The sequence below is a fragment of the Symphalangus syndactylus genome, chromosome 18 (assembly GCF_028878055.3).
Source record: "Symphalangus syndactylus isolate Jambi chromosome 18, NHGRI_mSymSyn1-v2.1_pri, whole genome shotgun sequence".
Lineage (NCBI taxonomy): Eukaryota > Metazoa > Chordata > Mammalia > Primates > Hylobatidae > Symphalangus > Symphalangus syndactylus.
The window spans coordinates 59,473,070-59,494,513 of NC_072440.2; the positions used below are offsets into that span (position 1 = coordinate 59,473,070).

At 52.0% G+C, this 21,444-nt stretch overlaps 1 protein-coding gene across 1 annotated transcript in view; it reads left to right on the top strand.

Annotated features, from left to right (window-relative positions):
• The window catches only part of MN1 (MN1 proto-oncogene, transcriptional regulator), a 54,880-nt gene extending 34,725 nt beyond the window's left edge, over positions 1-20,155 (top strand). The window contains exon 2 of the mRNA XM_055253168.2: positions 17,340-20,155. Coding sequence (XP_055109143.1) covers positions 17,340-17,521 — 182 coding nt within the window. The 3' untranslated portion in view covers positions 17,522-20,155. The remainder of the gene's footprint in view (positions 1-17,339) is intronic.
• The last annotated feature ends 1,289 nt before the right edge of the window (positions 20,156-21,444 follow it).

The window sequence follows — 21,444 nt, forward strand, 5'->3', positions numbered from 1 at the left end:
TAAATGCTTTTCTCTTTTGCATTGCATGCCTCCCTGGGGGCCTGGTTCTCCAGCGCTCAGACCCTGTAAGTGGGTGAGACCTGGCTTGAATCAGGCCCCCTCCCTAACCCCTGGATGAGTGTGCCCATCTCTTACCCTCTGTGACAATCCAGGAAACAGGAAGGTGTTTCTAGATGCAGAGTCGGTGGGCCAAAGGGGAAGGCAGGATGATGGGTGTTTGGGAGAGTGGGAGACATGTTTTATTTTTCCCTTCCCTCCTTCTCTCCCTTCTTCCCTCCTCCTCTCCTTGTCTCTCTTTCTGGTGTGGGGAAAAAGTAGAAGATGCTTTGGAAACTGATGTGGCTTCATCCTGAGTTGGCTGCTCCCTCGCTGTGTGGTGTTGGGCAAGTGACCCCACGTCTCTGAACCTGTTTCTGCATCCTTTAAAAAGGAATAACAGTCCCTGCCTTTGAAGGGAGGACCCGATGAAGTAATATACATGAAATGCTTAGAATAGTGCCTGGCATGTGGTTCTCTTCCCTGGGAAAAAAATTACCCTCCAATGTGCTGATACTGTCTCTCTCTTTCTCTCTTTTTTTCCTTTTTGCCAAAACCCCCAAAACCCTTAACCAACACCTCCACCCACCCCACCCTGCCTGCCCAGAGATGATGTTGGAGGGGTGGAGGGTAATTTCACTGATTTCCATGCTTGGAATAGACTTAAATCTCATCTCAGAGATTATCCCTGTAGGTCCAGTCTCAGGGCTGGGTGGCGTGTTGGTTGGGAAAGTGGCCTTTCTGGGTGATCGCCCTGCACAGGAGGAGATTGCTGGCACTTGTCAGCTCATGCCAGGGGACTCCTGCAGTTTTGTCTTTATTACAGGCACCTCCATTTTGGGGTTTTTGCACACAGCAGTAGGGTCTAAAATAAACAAGAAGTCTAACCTTCAAACTTTGAAGGAAGTCTGTTGGCTGGGCTGTGGTTGTGGGGAGTGAGTGGATATAATTCCTCCATCTCTACGTGGTTTGTGAGAGGGTGTCGCTCCTCTCAGTAAATTTGGCAAGGCTTCCAATTAAGTCTTGTATTATTGGCACCCAGGAAGCCTTGAAAAGCTCCTTTTCAGATCTGTCTGGAGGCTCAGGTGATGTGGTTTGAGTCTTTCTCATTTTAGGGACTCTTTAGGGTTTGTTCCTGTTCCCAGGAATTGATGTAGTCAGCACATTGAGGGCCTACTATATGCCAGGTGCTAGGGTCAGAGTGGGAAGTAAATAGGTGATACAAGGCCCCCAGTTTCATGGAACTCATACTCTTGGGGCCATGGCAGAGAGCAGGGCAAATAGGAAAAGTTTAGCACAATTAGGGTTGGCCTGAGATGTCACAGTATCAGGGGCACTGGAGCAGGGCAAATAGGAAAAGTTTAGCACAATTAGGGTTGGCCTGAGATGTCACAGTATGAGGGGCACTGGAGCCCACTGAGGGACTTGAAGAGACCTCCTTGATAAAGGAAGATGGAGAAGAGTTAGTCAGGTGAAGAGGGAAAGGAAAGCGGTGGTCCAAGAAGAGGGGAGAAATGACAGGAATAGTGTTGCCTCCCCTTGGTGACAGTGTACTACAAACTCCATGGTCAAGCCTTCAGGACGAGGAGGGGGTCTGGTGCTGGCTTTCGCAGTAGGGCTGAAATCCTCTGATCTAGTCACACTTCTGCCCTTGACTTACCCCTCTGTGGCCTTGGTTTCCCTAATAAATAGCACTTGTCAGCCCAGTCTTCCTAGGTCTGGTTCTGCCATCCTCAGAAGACCACAGGGACAAGGGGCTGTGACTTCTGCCCTTGGAGGAAGAGGCACTGGGTCTTAATCCTGCTTCTCTATACCAGAGACATAGGCCAAATCTGGAAAATCCTTCTGAGAGGTGGGGTATAGGTGTTGCAAAATTTGTCTTGTCCAGAGAAAATTTGACAGAAGGTGAGGCCAGGGTTGATTCAGTCACTTACCCCACTCCCCTGCACCCGCCTCTTCCCACACCTCCTGCTGGAAGGAATGTGGCGGCCCCCACCTTCCCCTTAGAGACCACACACCACCTTCCTAGGTCAACGCCAGAGATGACACTGGGCGTTGCCGGCCCAGTGAGAGCACGGAGAGCCATCCAGTCAGCATCGCTCAATCCTCTCTCCCACACCCAAGGTGGAGACCAGCAAATATTTTCCAGCAGTCCACAGGATAATTTGAGGTGGAGAACACCCACTTGGGTGGCATCTTTAGGTCACAGAGTCCCGGTCCTGGCAGCTGACACTCTTGCCACTTTCAAAGGGGATGTCAGTTCAGAGAAGGCAAGCGATGCACCCGAAGTCACACAGCCAGCTTCCGGCAGAGCCCAGCTTCGGCTCCCTGAGTTGGGGAGGAGAGCCCAGTCCAGAGGGAAAGCAAGTTGGGGGTTGTTTGCGGCAGGTGGGCTTCTTCCTGGAAAGCCAAAGGCTGGATCTGCCGGAACCCTAGGGTGGTTGCCACTGAGGATGGGTGTGCCGGGCACAGGCACCCCGGGGGCTTTGTTCCCCGTTGTTTTAATGGAAATAATCAACCAGCTCCTTCTAAGCCCAGACCACCTCCTGCTGCTCCCCCTGTCTCTCTCTACCCCCTTCACCAGGCACACACCAGGGAGCGGGTAAGAAGACACAGCCTCTAGACTCACGTAGACATGGGTTCAAATCCAAGCTCTGCCATTTTCGCTGTGTGGCCTCGGTTCTCATAGTGCTGTGGAGAGAATCTGGGCCAGCCCCGGGTCAGTGCTCTGCCCACTACTGTCCACTGAGTTCCCACTTGCCTGGCCGGTCACTGTCTGCTTTGCCCATCACTGTGTCCTTTCAGAGTTGAAACTGAGCTGCTGTTTGCTGGGCAGGCCATGCAGCCCACACGGGGGTCCTCAGAGGCCTTTCAGGGGTAAGTGGTGGGAGCCCCCGTTCGAGTCTCCCTCCTGCTTGACGTGGCTGACTCATTCAGCCTCAGAAAACCCACCTTTCTCCTTTTTTGTGGATGTGTTCTGGAATGTTTTTTTTTTTTTTAATAGCAACCCTCTGCTCCTAATAATGTTCTATTGATTTTTAAGTAGAAACACAGAGAGGTCTCTGCTGTAGCCCAAGAAGGAAGATGAGGGCCATAGCAAATGACGAGGACATTTCTGACTCCCTAAAAGTGACAGCATGATCTTCATAGATCAGGAGCATGGACTGAGCACCTACTGGGTGCCTGGCTTGCAACCTCCTCTTATGCGAACTTGGACAAGTGACATCACCTCTCTGAGCCTCAGGTTCAAGGGTCAGCATACTTGCTCTGCAAAGGGCCCTATCTATAGCAAATATTTTAGGTTTGTGGGTTATATACTGTGATGGTTAATTTTTTGTTTTACCTTGACTGGGTCATGAGGTGCCCAGATATTTGTTTAACCATTTCTCTGGAGAACTCTGCCCAGTGCTTACAATCTGATGCACCTCTAGGAAAACAGCCATAAACAAAATGTAAACAAATGAGCAGGCTGTGTTCCAATAAAACTTTATTTACAAAAACAGGGAGTGGGCCAGTTTTGACTTGTGTGCTGTAGTGGGCTGACCCTAGCAGAGTCTTTGTCTGAGAAATGGGACTAGGAGAATAGATGCTTCCTCTAGGGTTACATGAGGAATTATTGAGTTTAAAAGAATGAATATGTGATAGGTACTAGCTGTAATTATGTTATTGGTAATATCATATGTCATTCTCCTGGCAGCCCTGCCCGGTAGGTCTAAGATCTCATTTCACAGATGGGGAAACCAAGACACAGACAGATGAAGTGACTTGCCCTCAGCCCTTCTGCTCACTGTTGGATGACCTGGCATGGGTCCCCATTCCTCTCAGGCTTCTGATTCCTTACCTGTAGCCTCAGAGAGGACTTGGCGATGTAATGCACAGAGCATCAGTGCAGAGGGGAAGTGGAGGCACAGGGAGGTGGAGCCGCTTGTAGAGGTCACCGTCTGAGATGTGGCAGGGCTGGAATGAGAAACTAAGCTGAATTTCTTGGGGCCTCAAGTTAGAGGCATCTGACTTAGAAGCTGCCTTGGGTGCCTGGCCAGCCCAGAGACCCAAGCTCTCTCAAGGTACCGTTCCCATGGGAGTGGGACTCTTTTCCCTCACCTTGCTCAAAGTTGGAGAATACAAGGGACTTGGTTCTCAATAAGGGACTATGTTTCTAAGTCAGGTGTTCTACAGCAAGGTTATATGGATGAGGTGCAAGCCTCTTTATTAATTTTGATGGATTCTCGATGCTCCTTCTCTGCTCAGAAGGCTTCCTTGGCTCCTCATTGCTGGCAGGAACATGGTCTAACTTCTTCCAGGGGTCTCTGTGACTGACCTCACTTGAATTTTGCAGGCTCCTCCTCCCTCGTTTCACACCCATCCCTAAATCAGGGTCCCTGGGCCAGTCTCTTGCTTTGGAAGGAGTCACGCCTGGGTTTGGTGTGCTCCTCTCGCCTCCTTCTCCCGCAAAGCTTGCTTAACCCCCAACTTGCACATCCCCTCCTCTGTGAAGTCTTCCAGGATCCCCAGTTCTCCCCTCAGATCTCACAACATGGGCCTGCCTTTTGCTCTGGTGGAGCTCCTGCTCTATTTTGCAGGTTCATGTTTACCGGAATGTCTCTCCCATATGGTGGGAGGTCTGGGGGGTGGGACCTGTGTTGGGTTCACCTCTCTGAGCTCAGTGCCCAGCACATGGCTGGAGGCACATGTGTGGCTATGATCAGCTTATTGCCACGTTGTTAGTGGCCTCACGAGGACTCCCTTCCTCCAGGCTGCCCTAGGCCCAGGCTTAGGGAATTGATAATGGTAGCAGGACTTTGAGTGTCGGTCGGGTACCAATTCATCCCCTTCTTTGCAAGGAAGGAATGACCAAACCCATTTTTCAGAGGAGGCAGTGGAGGCATCAAAGTGGCTGATCCAGGGTCACACAACCCAGCAGTGGCAGGGATGGATTTCAAACTCAGGCCTCTGTCTCCAAAGTGCGTGACTGTGCACAACTGACCCCTATGCACATCCCTTCCCCGGCGATGAAGCAGTGCGTGGGAACTTATGTGGGTAAGCCGGCCCCTTGCCAGCTGTGCTGACCCGACACAGGAAAACACCCCAGAGCTCCTGGCAGACCCACGGATGGCGGGGATGAGGCAGGACCTCCACCCAAAGTATCAGCACTTTGAAAATGTGTTTTTTTAAAATCCAGACTTGCACTAAACCTCATGTTTCCTCCAATGGGCTGGAAACAATGAGGCTCTAATTCCAAATAAACGTGAATGTATATTTGTTTTGTTTTGTTTTTTTGAGATAAGGTCTTGCTCTGTCACCCAGGCCAGAGTGCAATGGCACCATCACAGCTCACTGCAGCCTCAAAATCCCAGTTTCAAGTGATCCTTCCAAGTAGCTAAGACCATAGGCACACACCACGCCACTTGGCTAATATTTTATTTATTTATTTTTTTTGAGACAGCGTCCTGCTCTGTTGCCTAGGATGGTCTTGAACTCCTGGGCTCAATCCTCCTGCCTCGGCTTCCCAAAGTGTTGGAATTACAGTCGTGAGCCACCGCACTCGGCCTCTATTTGTTTACTTTTTTTTATTATAAATAAAAATCATTATTTGTTGAATGACTTACCACTTGCCAGGCAGAATGCTAGGAGCTCAGCGAGGTGTCAGCCCTGGTGTTTAGTTGCTCCAGTTTCTATGTGAGCATGCTGGGGCTCAGAGGTGCAGCATCCTGCCCAGGCCATTCAGTATGGGGTCTAACGCTATGTGGGTGAATCTTGGGCAAGAAGGTAAGAAAACAGAGAGCAGGAGGGCTGTGCTGGAGACAGGGCTGGAGAGACTCTCAAATATAATAATAGTACTTAATGGTAACATTATTACCAGCATTACTGGTATTACCAGCAAATACTATTATTATATTTGAGAGTCTCTCCAGAATGGCAGCTACTATTTATGGGGTGTAGTCAGTCCCTGGCACTGTGCTAAGCACTTTGCTTGCGTTGCCCCCAGGCCTTCCCTCCTATGAGAATGATACTGTCTCCATCCCCATTTCGTAGATGAGGAAATTGAGGCTCAGAGGAGTGAATTTCCCCAGAACCGACGGGCTGTGCGCTTGCATGAGCACCCTGGCAACACCACCGTCAGGAGGAAGGTGCAGGCTGAGCGGCCGGCCCTCAGCCCCCTGGGGCCTGTCACATCTTAGCAGCATACAGGTCAGGGGTGGCCCCGGGGTGTGCAGGGCTGCATCTGTCACAGGTCACTGGCTATGTGGCCGGAGGTGCCAGGCAGGACGGGGAGCCCAATCAGAGACGCCCAGGCCTGGTGCGAGGAGCCGGCTCTGGCCATCCTGCCGTCTGCGGCTGTCGCGCACCACCTCATCCCCTCCTTCAGGGCCAGGGACGGTCCCCAGGACTCAGCCTCCCCCCGCATTCCCCAGTCCTGCCCCCAGCTCCTGGCAGCCTGGTTCCAATGATGCCCTTGCAGCCTCTCCTCCGTGGAGCCCTCGGCCAGTTCTCAATCTAAATGACAGCTGCCCTCAGCCAAGTCAACTCAAATTAATTTCCGAAGGCTTCCAGGGGCCTGGCCCAGCCTCTCACCAGACTGCACTGCTGCAGCGGCCGGCACGAGGCCTCTGCTTCACCCTCATGGGGCCTGGAAAGGGGGGGCCTTGCAGGGCCCTCCTGCCCATCATGAGTTGGGGGGCTACCTTCGCACCTGCCTCTGTGCCCAGGGCAGAAGGGGAATGCAGGCCCTCCCTGCCCCCAGGAGGCCCCGTCCCCGCCATGTGCTGCCTCCTGTAAGATGGGGGAAGGTTGCAGCTGAAACTTTGGTAACATCAGTGGTGAGGGAAGAAGCGTCGAAGGGGCGGGGGGCTGTCCGGTTTTGTCCTCAGCTTCTGTGTCACTCTGGGAAGTTCTCATCCCATCTGTGAGCCTTGGGTTTTTGTTTTTTTTTTTCTCCCAAAAAGTGTGTTTGTGAGAGAGAGAGAGAGAGAAAAAGAGAGAGAGAAATAAGAAAAATTAGAGAATAAAAGGAAGGGGAAAAGGAGAGAGGGAGGGGGAGAAGGGGGGGGGAGATAGAGATGGAGAGTCAGAAAGAGGAAGAATAAGAGAGAGGGAGAGAGAGAGAGGATGGATAATGGACAGAGGGAGGGTGAATAAGAGCAGAACATGAGGGAGAGAGAGAGAGAAAGAGAGAGAGCGAGAATGAGACAGATTGAGAGGAGGAGAATGCTTGCAAGAGAGAAATTGGGGGTGGTGGTGGTGTGGGAGAGGTCGTGCCAGTCACTTTGGCCAATGATGTTTCCCTTTTTTATGCAACTTTGATAAAAACCACACACTGTGACATCAGACGTCTCTGGGCGTGACCTTGGCTCTGCAGGTGGCTGGCTGTGTGACCCTGTGCCTGTGGCATCGCCTCCCTGAGGCTCAGTGTCCTCTGCTATAAAATGGGCTAGTGTGTCAGGCCGTCTCTCCCTCTGGGTGTTGGAGTCATTCACTGTGACCGACTGAGCCTGCAGGCCATGCTCACGGTCACACCCTGGAGCCGACTGGCATAGAGACATGGTCTGCTTTCCTTTTTCCTTTTCTCAATTGCCATGGTGACACTATTGCTGGAAGTTGTCATTGATGGGAGGGCAGAGAAGGGGCAGGGGACACAGGCATAGGGCTGGGCCGAGGAGTGGCTAGTCCCCTGGGCCAGCCTCGGGCTCTGTGTGGCCCTGGTGGGATGCCTAGAGTGTCACGCAGGCTGTTGGCCACTATCTCTCGGTCCCCATCCTTGGGGTTGTGGGTGTGGTTCCCTGAGCTCAGGTCAAGATGTCTCAGTGGCCTTTGCTTAGGCTCCTGCCCCGGACTCTTGCCTATATCAAATGTAAAATCTTTCTTTCTTTATTTTTTTTAGAGACAGGGTCTTGCTCTGTCACTCTGGCTGGAGTGCAGTGGCGTGATCCCAGCTCACTGCAGCCTCAATCTCCTGGGCACAATAGATCCTCCTGCCCCAGCCTCCCAAGCAGCTGGGACTACCAGCATGCACCACCATGTCTGGTTAATTTTTTTTTTTTTCTTTGAGATGGAGTCTTGCTCTGTGGCCCAGGCTGGAGTGCAGTGGTGTGATCTCGGCTCACTGCAAGCTCTGCCTTCTGGGTTCAAGCGATTCTCCTGCCTCAGCCTCCCAAGTGGTTGAGATTACAGGCATGTGCCACCACTCCCGGCTAATTTTTGTATTTTTGGTAGAGACGGGACCATGTTGGCCAGGCTGGTCATGAACTCCTGACCTCAAGTGATCCGTCCGCCTTGGTCTCACAAAGTTCTGGGATTACAGGTGTGAGCCACCATGCCCAGCCAATGTCCGGTTAATTTAAAAAAAATTTTATAGAGACAGTATCAGGCTGGTCTTGAACTCCTGGTCTTAAGCAATCCTCCCACCTGCACCTCCCAAATTGCTGGGATTACACATGTAAGCCACCTCGCCCAGCTCAAATGTGAAATCTGATTGCCTCAGAGGGTTAGAAGGGATTTGGGGGGAGGGTTGTACATCTACCCAAACCACTAGTCGTTTTAGAGAGGGGCCAGTTAGGCCCAGAGAGGGGGAGTGACTCGCCCAGGATCACATAGCAAGCAAGGTGACAGAGCTGAGATGAAAATGTGAGCCATTCATTAAAACACGTAACGAATATTTATCAGGCGCCTACTGTGTGCCAGGAAGCAGGTGGGAGCCACAAGGGCATGTTTGCCCTCAGGGTCGCCAGGCCATTGTCACTGGAGGGATTGTTATCCCCTTCTGCAGATAGGGAAACTGAGGCTCAGCAAGTTGACCCACCCAAGATCACAGAGCTAGTGAGGGGCAGAGTTGAGATTCAGACCATGGTGGGCTTTGAACTCAGGCCTCCAAGCTCAGCGTTGGGACAACCTCTAAGCTGATGCGTGTCCGGGAGGGTTGGGGTGGGAGCCAACCGTGAAGTTTCAGGTTTGCTGTTTTCCTGCTTGGTTGGTGGCCATGTAGACCTTCTTTCTGATCCCTGATATCTGGCTGAGATTTGCTGTTCCTGCCCCTGAGCCCAGAGTCTTTGAGTTTCCCAGGCCCCATCTATCTTTCTATAGAAGGGGACGTGTACCAGGGATCAAGTGTGCACAGGCAGCCAAGGCAGGGTTGTTCTTGGGGTTGTGGGGCCCCACAGACGGGTTCTAGTTGGGCTGTGGGGGTCAATTCCACAGGGGTCAAATCCTCCACATTTCTCAGTGGTAGGTTCTTGGAGACAGGTCTTAGCAGTGCAGTCAAAAGCCTGTGACCACTGAGCACGGTGGCTCATGCCTACAATCCCAACACTTTGGGAGGCTGCAGCAGGTGGATTGCTTGAGCTCACGAGTTCAAGACCAGCTTGGGCAACATGGTGAACTCCCATCTCTACAAAAAAAATACAAGTATTAGCCGGGTGTGGTGGCGCACGCCTCTAGTCCCAGCTACTTGGGAGGCTGAGGTGAGAGTATTGCTTGAGCCTGGGAGGCAGAGGTTGTAGTGAGCTGTGATCGTGCCACTGCAGTCCAACCTGGGTAATAGAGCTAGATCTTGTCTCAAAACAAAAAAACAAAAACCTGTGACTGTACTTTCTACTGGGCAAGGCTCTCTACTCCTGTGACTTCTGTCTGCCCTGATAGCTGGTAGCATTTTCCTGGGCACCTGCCATATGCCAGGCACAATAGAACCTTATCTTCTTCCCATTTCACAGAGAAGAAAGGTGAGGCTCGGAGAGAGAAAGTGACTTGCCCAAGCTTGAGCTGCTGGGAAAAATGCCAGGGACCAGGATACAGACCTTGGTCATCTGACTCCAAAGTCTCCTGTGATGTTTTCTGTGTTTGGTGGCCTGTTGGTGAGGGGCCCTGACCTCAGAACACCCCTCTGCCAGAGCAAGATGTGTGAGCACGTCCCTGAAGCCAGCAAGGCTGCAGCTAGCGGTATCATTACCATCACGGTAGCCGGGGCCAGGGGTTCCATCTGCCAGCAGGGAGAGAAGTATGCACATCTCAGAGTAGGGGTGTTGGAGAAACATCGCCATGGGGCTGACAGCCAGGTAGGATGGCAGGAGTCACCTGGGGTGAGGAGGGGCAGGTGCTCTAGGCAGAAAAAACCGCAGCAGCAAAGGTGTGGAGGTGGAACAATCAGGGCTCTGCTGAGGGAATGCATAGCTGGGGCTTGCAGTGCAGGAGAGAGCACTGAGAGATGAGGTCAGAGGCCCGAGAGGGAGTCAACCTGGGGCATGCAAAGCTGCGAGGCACTGGGGAGCCATAGAAGGTTCAAGCAAGAGAGAGGCCTGCTCTGGTTGGTGCTTCAGGAAACTCCCCCAGCTCACAGGTTTGGAGGGCAGTGTGTAAGCAGAGAGTGAGGCAAGGTGGCAGCTGCAGACAGGAGATGGTGAGTGTGTGGGCCAGGGTAGGGCAGTGGGGCAGGAGAAAAGTGGGCAGACTTTGGAGGCAGCCTCTTCCCTCCTTGGCCTGGGCTAACTGTGGGGGATGGGGAAGAGGGAAGAGTGACCTGGAATGTCCGGGGCTGGCTTGGATGCAATGGCCCTGCCCTTCTAAGGAGGTGGGGAACAGAAAAGCTACCAAGGTCTGGGGGTCACAGATAAGTGTGTGGGGGACCTAAGGGACTCCCAGGCTGTAGCACGAAGGCTCCAAGAGGTGGTGGCTGAGCCCTGTGGCCACCAGACCTGCCTCAGCTTCCAGGCCCAGTCGCCCAGCCCCCCAGTTGAGTGGCAGCTGTCACAGAACCCAATGTCTCCCCGCACCAGGTCCAAATAAAGGAAAAACCAAAATACATTTCCCTTTGTCGGAATCCAGCGAGGGTGAGTTGGGCGAGAGTCATCCGCTATTGTGTGCTGGGGCCCACACTGCTTCTTACATAAGCCCCGAGTTAAAAATACGCCCGGAATTCTCATTCTCCAGCTCTGCCTGGGATTGCACCCTGACCCCCAGCCTCGGCAGCTTCCATTACCCACAGGGATGAAGAAACTGCCCCATGGCACAAAGCTAGCACGTGGCACTTCTAGCTCTGGCTGCCTCCAGTGCCAAGAACAGTAAGAGTGGGCTGGGTGCGGTGGCTCACGCCTGTAATCCCAGCACTTTGGGAGGCCAAGGTGGGCAGATCACTTGAGCCCAGGAGTTTGAGACCAGCCTGGGCAACATAGCAAGGCCCCATCTCTACAAAAAACAAAACAAAAACTAGGGGCTGAATTGCAGGCCTGGCTCTGCCTCTGACTTCTTGTGACTTTGATCAGGCTCTGACTCTCTGGACTGTCTTTCAGTTCATCTGTAAAGAGCAACAGTAGTACCAGGTTAGGGAATTAGAAGGAAAAATGTGGCCAGGCATGGTGGCTCACCCCTGTAATCCCAGCACTTCGGGAGGCTGAGATGGGAGGATTGCTTGAACCCAGGAATACAAGACTAGCCTTGGCAACGTAGTGAGACCCTCATCTCTACAAAATAAATTTTAAAAAATTAGCCGGGTGTGGTAGTGAGCACCCATAGTCCCAGCTACTTGGGAGGATGAGGTGGGAGGATTGCTTGAGCCCAGGAGGTTGAGGTTGCAGTGAGCTATGATTGTGCCACTGCACTCCAGCCTGGGTGACAAAGCGAGACTCTATCTCTAAAAGAAAAAGAAAAACAACAACAACAAAATAATGATTAAGTATCAGAGCAGCTACTCTTTTTTGACAAAGGGCTTACCTTATGCTGAAGGCTTTCCAGCTGTCATCTAACTTAATCCTCCTAGCAGCCCGCAAGGTAGGTTCTCTTACTCTTCCCGTATTAGAGAAGAGGTTAGCACCTAGCCCGGGCCATGCTCTGGGGGAGTACCCAGGGAGCCCTTGATATGGGCAGTTGTTGGGCTCTGTCTTTCCCCCCGAATACCCCTGGCTTTCCCTCAGGTAGGCAGCGGGGCAGGAGGTGGCTGGGTCAGAAGTCTCCTTCCCTGGGGCTCAGCGGTGGAACCGTGGCTGGGAGAACCACCGAGGCAGCCCTTTGCCTGGCGTGGGAGGTGGCAGCCACCTCCGCCCGGCTCACGACGCCTGAGCACGTGGCTCACCCACATTGGAATCTGGTCCGGGGATTTTACTGCAGAGCAGGGTGATGACGAGGCCTGTTTTGCTGACTTGAAAGAAAAAAAGAAAACTCGGCCCCCTCTATGGGTGGGCGGCATCTCTAGAAGCAAAATTTAAAATGCAACATCCCCAGGTAAACGTCCCCTCTTTTCCATGCTCCCTTCACCCCAGGCACAGCCTGCAGAAGGGTCACTCAGCTCTCCCGGGGCCCAGCCCTGCAGGTCCCCACTGTCACCTGCAGGCTGGCCAACAACGTCGATGGGCTGTACTCATAGCCAGCGTTGGCAGGAGCGCCCCACGTGCTAAAAGCATTTTGCATGGATCATTTCACTTAATTCTCCTAACTGCCTCCATGACGGCCGGTCCTATTATTTCCCCCATTTCCTAGAACCGAGGTTCTGAGAGCTGAAGTGATGTACAAAAGTTCCTTGCTCCACGAATGGTGGCCACTATCATTGTTGAACCCTGTAAGAGAAACGGAGTGAGTTGAGTTATTCACGCAATTGCTTTTTTTGGCACCTGCTCCTGGTTTTCTCCTTCCCTTAATGGAACTGACTGTCTCCATTGTGGACGGAGAAGTTTGGAAGACAGAATCCGACGCGGGTCTCGTGATGGCAGTGGGGTGAGCAGGGGGCAGCCTGAACCTCTGCAGCATGATGACCAAATGAAGTGCTGTGGTGTTCAGGGCAGGGGTGACGGGGTAATAGGAAGAGGCCAGAAGATCAGCGAGGATTTGTGCCGTGAAGAAAAGCTGAGAAGTGCTTTTGGGAGGAGAAACAGCAGGGGTGTCTGTCTCAGCTCTGGGCCTTGACCCTGGGCATGGGGCGTGAGGTGGTTCTTTCTGGCCATAGCTGTCCTTAAAAACCGTCCTGCAGTCTTTCCTTGCTGGGCAGGCATGCCCATCAGTCCCCAAGAACCAGAGGCCCCTGCCCTCGGCCCCCCTGTGCTGCCTGAATGGGGTGAGGCACACACAGGGTTATCTGTTTTGAGACGATGATGCCCCAGCTTCTGGGACTGACCCCCCAACATGCACATGGTATTGCCAGTCTCTTGTGAGGTCTCCCACGCTGCTCTTAGCCGGGCTCAGCAGGAATCACTACCCCCAAGTTGCAGATGAGGAAACTGTGGCTCTGCAGACAGGAGCTGCCCAGGTACGGGGCATTTGGGATTCTACCCTGGCCTGAGCAGCTGGGGATCCTGGGCTGAGCGGAGAGAGCCACGCCTCCAGAGCTGGTGACTTGGCCCTGGGTGACCCCTGGGTAGCTCCTGCCCCTTAGAGCCTCGGTCTTCTCATCTGTCAAATGGGGATGAAGGGTGCTTCACAGTCAGTGCACTGGACCCAACTGAGGGCCTGGCGTGTGCAGGGTCCGGGGGTGAGCAGGCCAAACCTGCCCCTCTCCACATGGCCACAGTCTGATGGGGGAGGCTGACAATCAAGTGGAAAACACAACAGCACTCACTGGGTCCCGTGGTGTCTGCCAGTGCCGGGCGCCGAGTCACTCCAGGGTCTCCCCCAACCCTGGGAGCTTGGCAAGGGGGTGGTTTTATCTCTGGGTCCTGGCGTGGGGGCTGGCGTGCTTGCCGCCTCCAGGAGCAGAGACTGAGGGCCTCTCTTGAGCTGGGGCAGGCCATGACTTGAGGCGGCTTCCGTGGGGCTGATTTATCGGCAGCGACTCGGCAGCCCTGGGGAGCCGCGGTCTAAGGGCGTGTTAGGTCTCCCTAGCTGGAATGAATCCGGCGGGAGGATGAGTTTGGTCATGCTTGGGTTGTCAAGAACTGAAGAATAATATTCTCTCTTAAAAATATTCCCTGTGGATACCAGACTGGTTGGCTCTCTTGCTCATTCTAGGCGGAGGCTGGAGGGAATCCCGCACCCATGCTCTGTGACATCTGGCAAGGCTCTCACCCTCTCTGAGCCCAGGGTGGCCCTGCTGGGGTGGGGAGAAGGGGCGCCCCCACTGATGGGCTTGCTGGGGATTGGGATTAGATAATACACAGTAGTGTTCAGTTGTGTGCCTGGGACGCCCTCATTAAATCCACCCCTAATAAGAACAGCAATGGTTTCTGGCATTAGTGCACGGCACACTTAATGTCTGTAACTTGGGGATGAAGGCATCTTTAGAAAATTTGGCCATTTGGGTCTGTCTTACCCATCACTTGGCAGACTCAGCTTCCTCTACCCGGTAGGTTGCTCAGGAATTTTCTTTCACCTTCTGGGTGCTTGCAGCCCCAGAGCAAAGAGTTTCTCTCTCCTTTGGCAAGGAGCTTCATCCCTCGGAGTTTGTTTCCTCATCTGTAAAGTGGGCTCAAGCATTGCTATGTTCATTCCTTGAGATAATTTGTGCAAAGTGGGGGAAATAACCCCCTTTCAGATTTTCTCTCTTTCTCTCTCTCTGTGGCAGATACTACCCTCACCCCACCCCCAATCCAGATCTTGCAGTGCTTGGAATAAAATTCCTTTGGAGATATTAAGCAGGGTAGGGTGGAGGGGTCACAGGGAACAAGGCAAGCGTGGGTTCAAGAGCAAAGGTTGGAGCACTGTGCCTCAGTATTGCCAGAATCCAGGGCCTGCCATGTTCCTAGAAACCCTGCATCTGATGCCTTAAGCTTCCTGGGGTACCTTCTCCCCAGGAAGCCCTGGGTGGGGTATTAACACCACCCAGATTTCACCACTACTAACTAGCTTTGAAACCTTGGATTCAGAACCTCAGTTTCTCCTTCTGTGAAATGGGGCAAAGGCTCCTGTTTCATGGGCAGGAACACGCCCACCTGGCTGGGCCCCAGGAAGTAGTGGGGCTTTAGGGGATTCTAAGTGGCTGCAAATCCCCTCTCACCCCTGACCCTCCCAGATATGAATGACAGTCCCAGCAGCACTGTTTGGGGGACTCCCTGTGTTCCAGGCCTTACAAGGCCCCAGGGGAGATGACATCATCCCCATTTTACCAATGGGGAAACTGAGGTCCAGAGAGGGAACACGGTAGAGCCTTGGCCACACAGTAGTGGGGCTGTGACTCCAAAGTGACTGTGTTTTGGTCACAAAGAGACACTGTTTCCTGGCCTCACCCTCAGCTCCAGGAGGAGGGTGGGGATAGTGTCCGTCCTGTTCCAGGCTAGATCCGCAGGGCTTGTACCATGCCTGGCATATAGAAGGTCCTCAATAAAGGCATGTTAATTGCATGAATGAGGGAAGGGGCCAAGAAAGTCTCCTTCCTGCCCAGCTCCGGCTCCTCCCAGCATGCAGGTCCCAAAGCTGAGTGTCTCTGGGGCTCCAGGGTGGGGGCCCCAAGCCCAGTTAGTCATGGCCTGTCCTCAGCTGCCTGGGCCCATCCCTCTGGGAGGATTTTCTCTGCAGGCTGTGGCTCAGCTCCTGGGGGAGGCCTCCTGCTTAATCCCAGAGGGCAGGGCGGGCCGGTGACTCCTGCCTGGCACAGGGCCCTTGGCTGGGCTTGCACAGAGGATTGAGGGCAGGCCAGTCGTGGAGTTCAGTATCTGGGTGTGCTCCCTCAGCTGGAGCAGAGCCCCCCACCCCCAATTTCAGCTTTTCTCACTACTACTGAGGCAGAAATTCAACATCAGCCCATATTCAAACCCAGCTTTCTGTCTCTTCCAAGCTGTGTGACCTTGGGCATACTCTAAAGTCAGACTCTAGGAAATGAGAATAATGAGACTCTTCATTGACATATGGCAGGTCTCAGGACAGAGCCAGTGGTCATGTGGTAGCCGTAAATGAGAAGTCCTGCAAATTCCCTGCTTTGGTCTAATTTATACTAAGATGTGAATGGTTGTCAGGCTCTTTTCTCCTCAAGCGTGTCTAACATAGACATCCCTGTGATCTGTGGTGCTTTCTGTGACTCAATGAGAAGGGGGTTCAGGGGATTTTCACTAAGGGTATGGGAGAGAAATAGACTCCCCCATCCCAGGCACCCAGAGTCCTTTCATGTAGTAGCTGAGAATGGTGCTTTTGTGCTGGTCTGATTGGGGAGCTCAGATTCTCTGTCTTTCCTGCTCTGAACACTTCACCCTCGGTCCTTGTGAGGACAGCACTTTACAGTTTATACAAACACCTTGTACATATCAACAGCCTGGTTGACTAGCCATCGTAAGGAGGTGCATGAGCCGGGCGGACACTCCCCTTTTCAGAGGAGGGGACTGGCCTGGGGTCCCTTTGTGGAGCTACAACTGGATTCTCTCAGCTGTTAGGTTGGAGCTGTGTGACCCCAGGAAAGTTTCCGTGCCTGTCTGGGGCTCAGAATTCTCATCTGTAAAATGGAGTATGAGGAAGCTAAGGCCAGAGCGTAGGAGGGAAGGGAAGACACAGGCAGGTGTCCCGAAGGGCTCCTCCTCTCCCATGCCCCCACTCTCAAAGCCACTTCTATGGATCCTCAGCCCCTGCACACCAATGAGGGGCAGAACCTTCAGAGGTGGGAGAGGAGCTGAAAAGGGAGCGATTGGGAAGCACTGGGGAGTGCTTGCGGATTGGGGAGCATGTGGGGCTTGGGGAGCTGTGGGCGTCTAGTCTGTGGCTAAGCTGTGCCAAGCTGGGTATCCACAGGCACCTTCTCCATCCTTCCTGCTCCTCTGGGAGGGGTGCTGTGACTCCACACTTTCTCCTATGTGACTCGGGGCAAGTCATTTTCCCTCTCTGAGTCTCAGTTTTCTTAGCTATAAAGTAGAGGTGATCATCCTTCCCCCCTGGAGTTGGTATGCAGTCTGGCACATTTTAAGAAAGTTCCCAGCTCATGGTAGGCCCTGAGCAAATGTTTCTCCAGAGGATGACACACAAACAGGCTGTGTTCTGGACCCAGACAATCCTCCCCTCCATCCTTTCACTGCGTGCGGCGAACTCCTACACATCCTTTGATGCCCAGTTTAGATGCCCCTCCTCCAGGAAGCATTCCTGACTTAGATCATATCCAGTTAATCTTTTGGGAACTCTGGTGCATCAGAGATGGGCAAACTCTGAGTTTATCCTGCCTCACTTACCTATTTCCCAGTGGGGAAACTGAGGCCCAACAGGGAGGTCTTCCCTTGGCTGAGATCTCACAGATGAATCAGAGGTAACAGCAAGAAGATTTGAAACAACATCTCTAGATCCTCTGGGACCACCTTTAGCCATGGAAAGAGGGCGTGGACGGTGCCTGTCTTGTATGCCTCTGCCACTTTGGCCCCCATTATGGCGTCCCTCAGAGACGAGCGTGCCACTAATGTCCTCTCTTGCTTCTCTCTCCACAGCCCACGACCTCCCCGCAAACAAGGCCTCAGCAACCCAGCCTGGCAGCCACTTGCAGTGCCTGTCTGTTCACTGCACAGACGACGTGGGTGACGCCAAGGCTCGAGCCTCCGTGCCCACCTGGCGGTCCCTGCATTCTGACATCTCCAACAGATTTGGGACATTCGTGGCTGCCCTAACTTGAATGACAAGAAAGACCCCCTCCTCTACCAGGCCCTTCCCCTCCCCCTCTCTGTCTCCTTCCCCCTCAACCTGACCCCACCCCTCTGTTAATTTGAAAGGGCCACCATTGCTGAGTGGATGATTTTTTTTTTTTTTTTCTCTAGGTTGGTACCTGCTTAGTGGCATATGGACTGGAAAGGGTTAATTTAAAGGTGGGGGGGAACCTCAAAAGTTTTTTTAAAAAAGAAACTTGTCTGCCACAGTATGTTACCAGTGTTAACCCTTCTGCAGTTAGCAAACTTTTGCTTAAGCCTTTTTCCTCTAGATACTCCCCATGTCTCGGTAATCTTGGCATACATTTTTTAGATGACCTCTTTCCTTGTTTTATTTTCATGCTGCTGTATGTCCAAGTATTGTTATTTCATAATAAGACAAGAGTTGCTTTCTTTTTTATTCTTTTTCCTTTTCTTACCCCCTCCCCTTTTATTTTCTTTTTGCTTTGTTCACTGCTTATTAAAATGGAAATCCTGGAGAATAGTAGTTCTGGAATATTGCCGGGTGAAAGTCAAATTGTCATCACAATATTATATATTGACACTCCAGTGTCATCAGTCAGGCAGGAGCCAAACAATGAATGCCCCCCTTAGGTATTCCGCCTGGGATTTTGTTTTGTCTGTTCCCTAAGAAAATATATTTTCGTTCCTGCAAACACAGTGCTCAGCCTTCAGTTCCCTTCCACTTGGGTTCTCTCTTCTCCTGCTGGAAGCCACCCCACTCTGCGATGGACGTGAGGACGTGTCCAACTCTGCTCTGTGGGAAGGAGTTGGAATGTTCGACAGTAGTGTTTTCTCTCCTTTTCTGGGCCTCCTCGCAAGTGCCCAGACCCTGCATTTTCACGCTGTGCTAAGCAGCCTTTGGTCTGTATGGGGGATGGTGTGCTCCCAGCCTGCAGTCTTTGGAGCAAGGCTGCTGCCCTTGCTGCAGCCAGGCCGGCTGTGCCTCGGGCGCTGGAGTTGGAGGAGGCTGAGTTCTCAGCCCTTTCCCTTTTCTAAAAGCCGTTCCTGGCCGGGCATCCCAGGGAAGAAAGGAGGGGACTGCGTGTATCTCCTGCACCTCTCCCATTCCATCCCCAGTCCAACCTGGGCAACCCCACCCCTGGGAGGGATGAGGCACCCTCTTGCTCAGCCTGCTCACCCTTCTCTGAGCCTTTGCAGGGATCTGCAGACTCCTGAGGGCTAGAGGACAGAGAAAGAGAATATAAGGAAATGACTTTGATTCCTGAGCCTTTTAGTTTTGAACTCTGGAATTCCTCTGCCCCCTCCCCAACTTTTGATGGAATCTCACCCTGTTGCAAAACTAGAGCCATGTCCCAAGCCTCTCACAAAGGAATGACTGCTCTGAGCAGAGACAGGCAACTTTGGGTGCTGTGGATGCCTGCAAAGGCCATTTATGGCTTGTGGTGGGGGGCACATAGATTCCCGGGTGGGTTAGACAAGTGACTGATATCACTTCACCCAAATCGGTGATGGTTATATTTAATTTCAGTTTTTGTTAACGAGCATGTCTTACTAAAACGCTCCACTTTGAGCTCCCCCACCCCCTCCAGGTCCTCAGAGTTTGCAGATCCGGGCTTTTTTTAGCAAGTGACCTGAAGGCTCTGGGCTCACCATACAACACCCACATTGTTTATTTCAAAGAACTTTTCAGCAAAGGGAGAGGAGCTTTCAGAAAAACCTCACTCTTTCCCCTCCCTTCTCCCCTCTTTCCTTCTGCCGGTCCTTTTGGCTGGGGTCTGAGTCTGCGGTTCTCGCCTGGGCAGTCTTGACCAGGGGCAAACCCCGCCTTCAGAGGGCAGACAAAGCAGGTGGCATGAACTGATCAGCGAGAAAGGTGTGAGCTGAGGCAGTTCCTGCGTTCTGCTACAAAAGGAATGGAAAGGGAAGGGAATTTCCCCCCATCATGGGCTGTGGGAGAGTTGACCATATTCTGGGCAAGACTCCATGACCCCTCTGATTCTGCAGTGTACAGCTGTTTGAGAGCCTCATCATTTTACTTTTGAAACAGGAATGATTTCTCCTTAATTGCTTAAGGCCGGGGAGCAAAGTGTCTTAACTTCTGTCTTTGACTTTCCCAGCGTTGAGTCATCAACACTTTGCCAATTAGCTCATGGTCCTGGCAACCTCGGAAACCCCTGAAGTTTTAAAAACTTTCTCGCTCCCCACGACCCCAGAATGAAACAGCTTTAAAAATAGCCTTAAGCAAAAGGATGTTATTTCATTAAATTTGGTTTAATGGAAAGAATAAAAGTAAATGAAAAACACACCCTACACACTAGACTCCGAACACTGGTAATCAGTACTGCATAGCAAACTCTTTGGGAAAGAAAACGAAAATGTTATTGCACATGTAAAATATGAAAACTTAACTCTGCTGTGTGTTAGGCAATCCTGTAATCTTTTTTGACTCTTAAAAGAAATTCATTTCTGAAATGCTTGGTTGGAAGACTGTGACAATAGCTCATGAAATTGAGTGTTATTTTTTCTTTCTTTTTTAAAAAAATATGTAAAGTGCAGTCTTCTGTATTCCTGCATATTGTATATACCTGTATATGTTTTCCTGAGCAGTTAAATAACAATAAATATGACGTTAATGGTGACTGTGGTATATTTGTGGGTGGGGCTTGCTTTCTTTGTTTCCTCCCAACTCTATCCCCTTTTTACATCAATCTCTTCAGATTCTATGGGATGTAGGGGTGTAGGTTTGGATGCTGTAGTGTGTGTGTCTGTCTCTCTGTGTGTGTTGATGTTGTTCTAAGTTGGGTTATTTCAGTATTTCTCAACCTTGGCACTATTGACATTTTGGGCCTGTTAATTCTTTGCTGGAGTGTGAGGGGGGCAACTAGGCATTTGAGAAGGTTGAACGGCATTCCTGGCCTCCACCCACTAAATGCCAAAAAAAAAAAAAAAACAAACTTGTGGCAACCAAAAAAAAAAAAAACAAAAAACCAAAACTCTCTAAACATTGCCCAATGTCTCCTTGGGAGAAAGATCCTTTGGGGGCCAAGAACCCTGTATCTGACTCATGTAGGAGGGAGGGGGCAAGGGAAGTGCCCCCCAAGTGGCTGTGTAGGGTGATGCTTATGCTTCTGGGTTCTAGTGTTCAATTTCAGATCCCACTAAGCCTGGGAATCTCCTGCAAGTTATGCAGCTTCTCAGCTCCAACTTTCCCTCATCTTTGAAAGGGGTCTAGCTCGTGGGGTTGTTATTTGAGACAATGCATTGGACACGACACGTAGGAAGGGCTTCATATGCATAAAGCATCAGCATCAGCACCATAATCTGACCACAGGGCATCCGATGGTGGTCTGGAGTCGCGCTGTCCTGGGGTGCATGCTGCTTCCTCCCCTTACAGCCATGGACCTTGGGCAAGCGGCTTAACTACAGCCCCCAGTTTTTTGTTTCCAAAGTGGAGCAAGTAACATCTAGCTGGAGCTCTCACTGTGAGCACCAGCCCTGTGAAAGGATCGGTTTGCCTATGGGCCACTCTTTGGGCAGTGGCTTCACTCCGGCATCTGCAGCCTCAGACCTGAGACCACTGCAGACCCTTCCTGTCCTTCCCTTTTGCACCTTTACCTCTCAGTGTTTCTCAAAGCGTGGTCCACAGAACCGTGGCCGCGGAAACACCTGAGGGCTCTTGTTAACTCCAGATTTCTGGCCCTGTGCTAGACTACTGAATCAGAACATCTGAACTCTTACTTTACACCTAATCATAACAGGTGCAGTTACCTTCTTTCACAGCCCACAGCAGATCAGAGGGCTCATGTAGGTGGGCCTGATGCCAGGTTGGAGCGGGAAGATGAGTCAGAAATGATGGCGGCAGATTGAGAGCTGCAGTGCGGCCATTCAGTGTGGAGGCAAACAGCTTACATGTGTCTCCAATGACTCT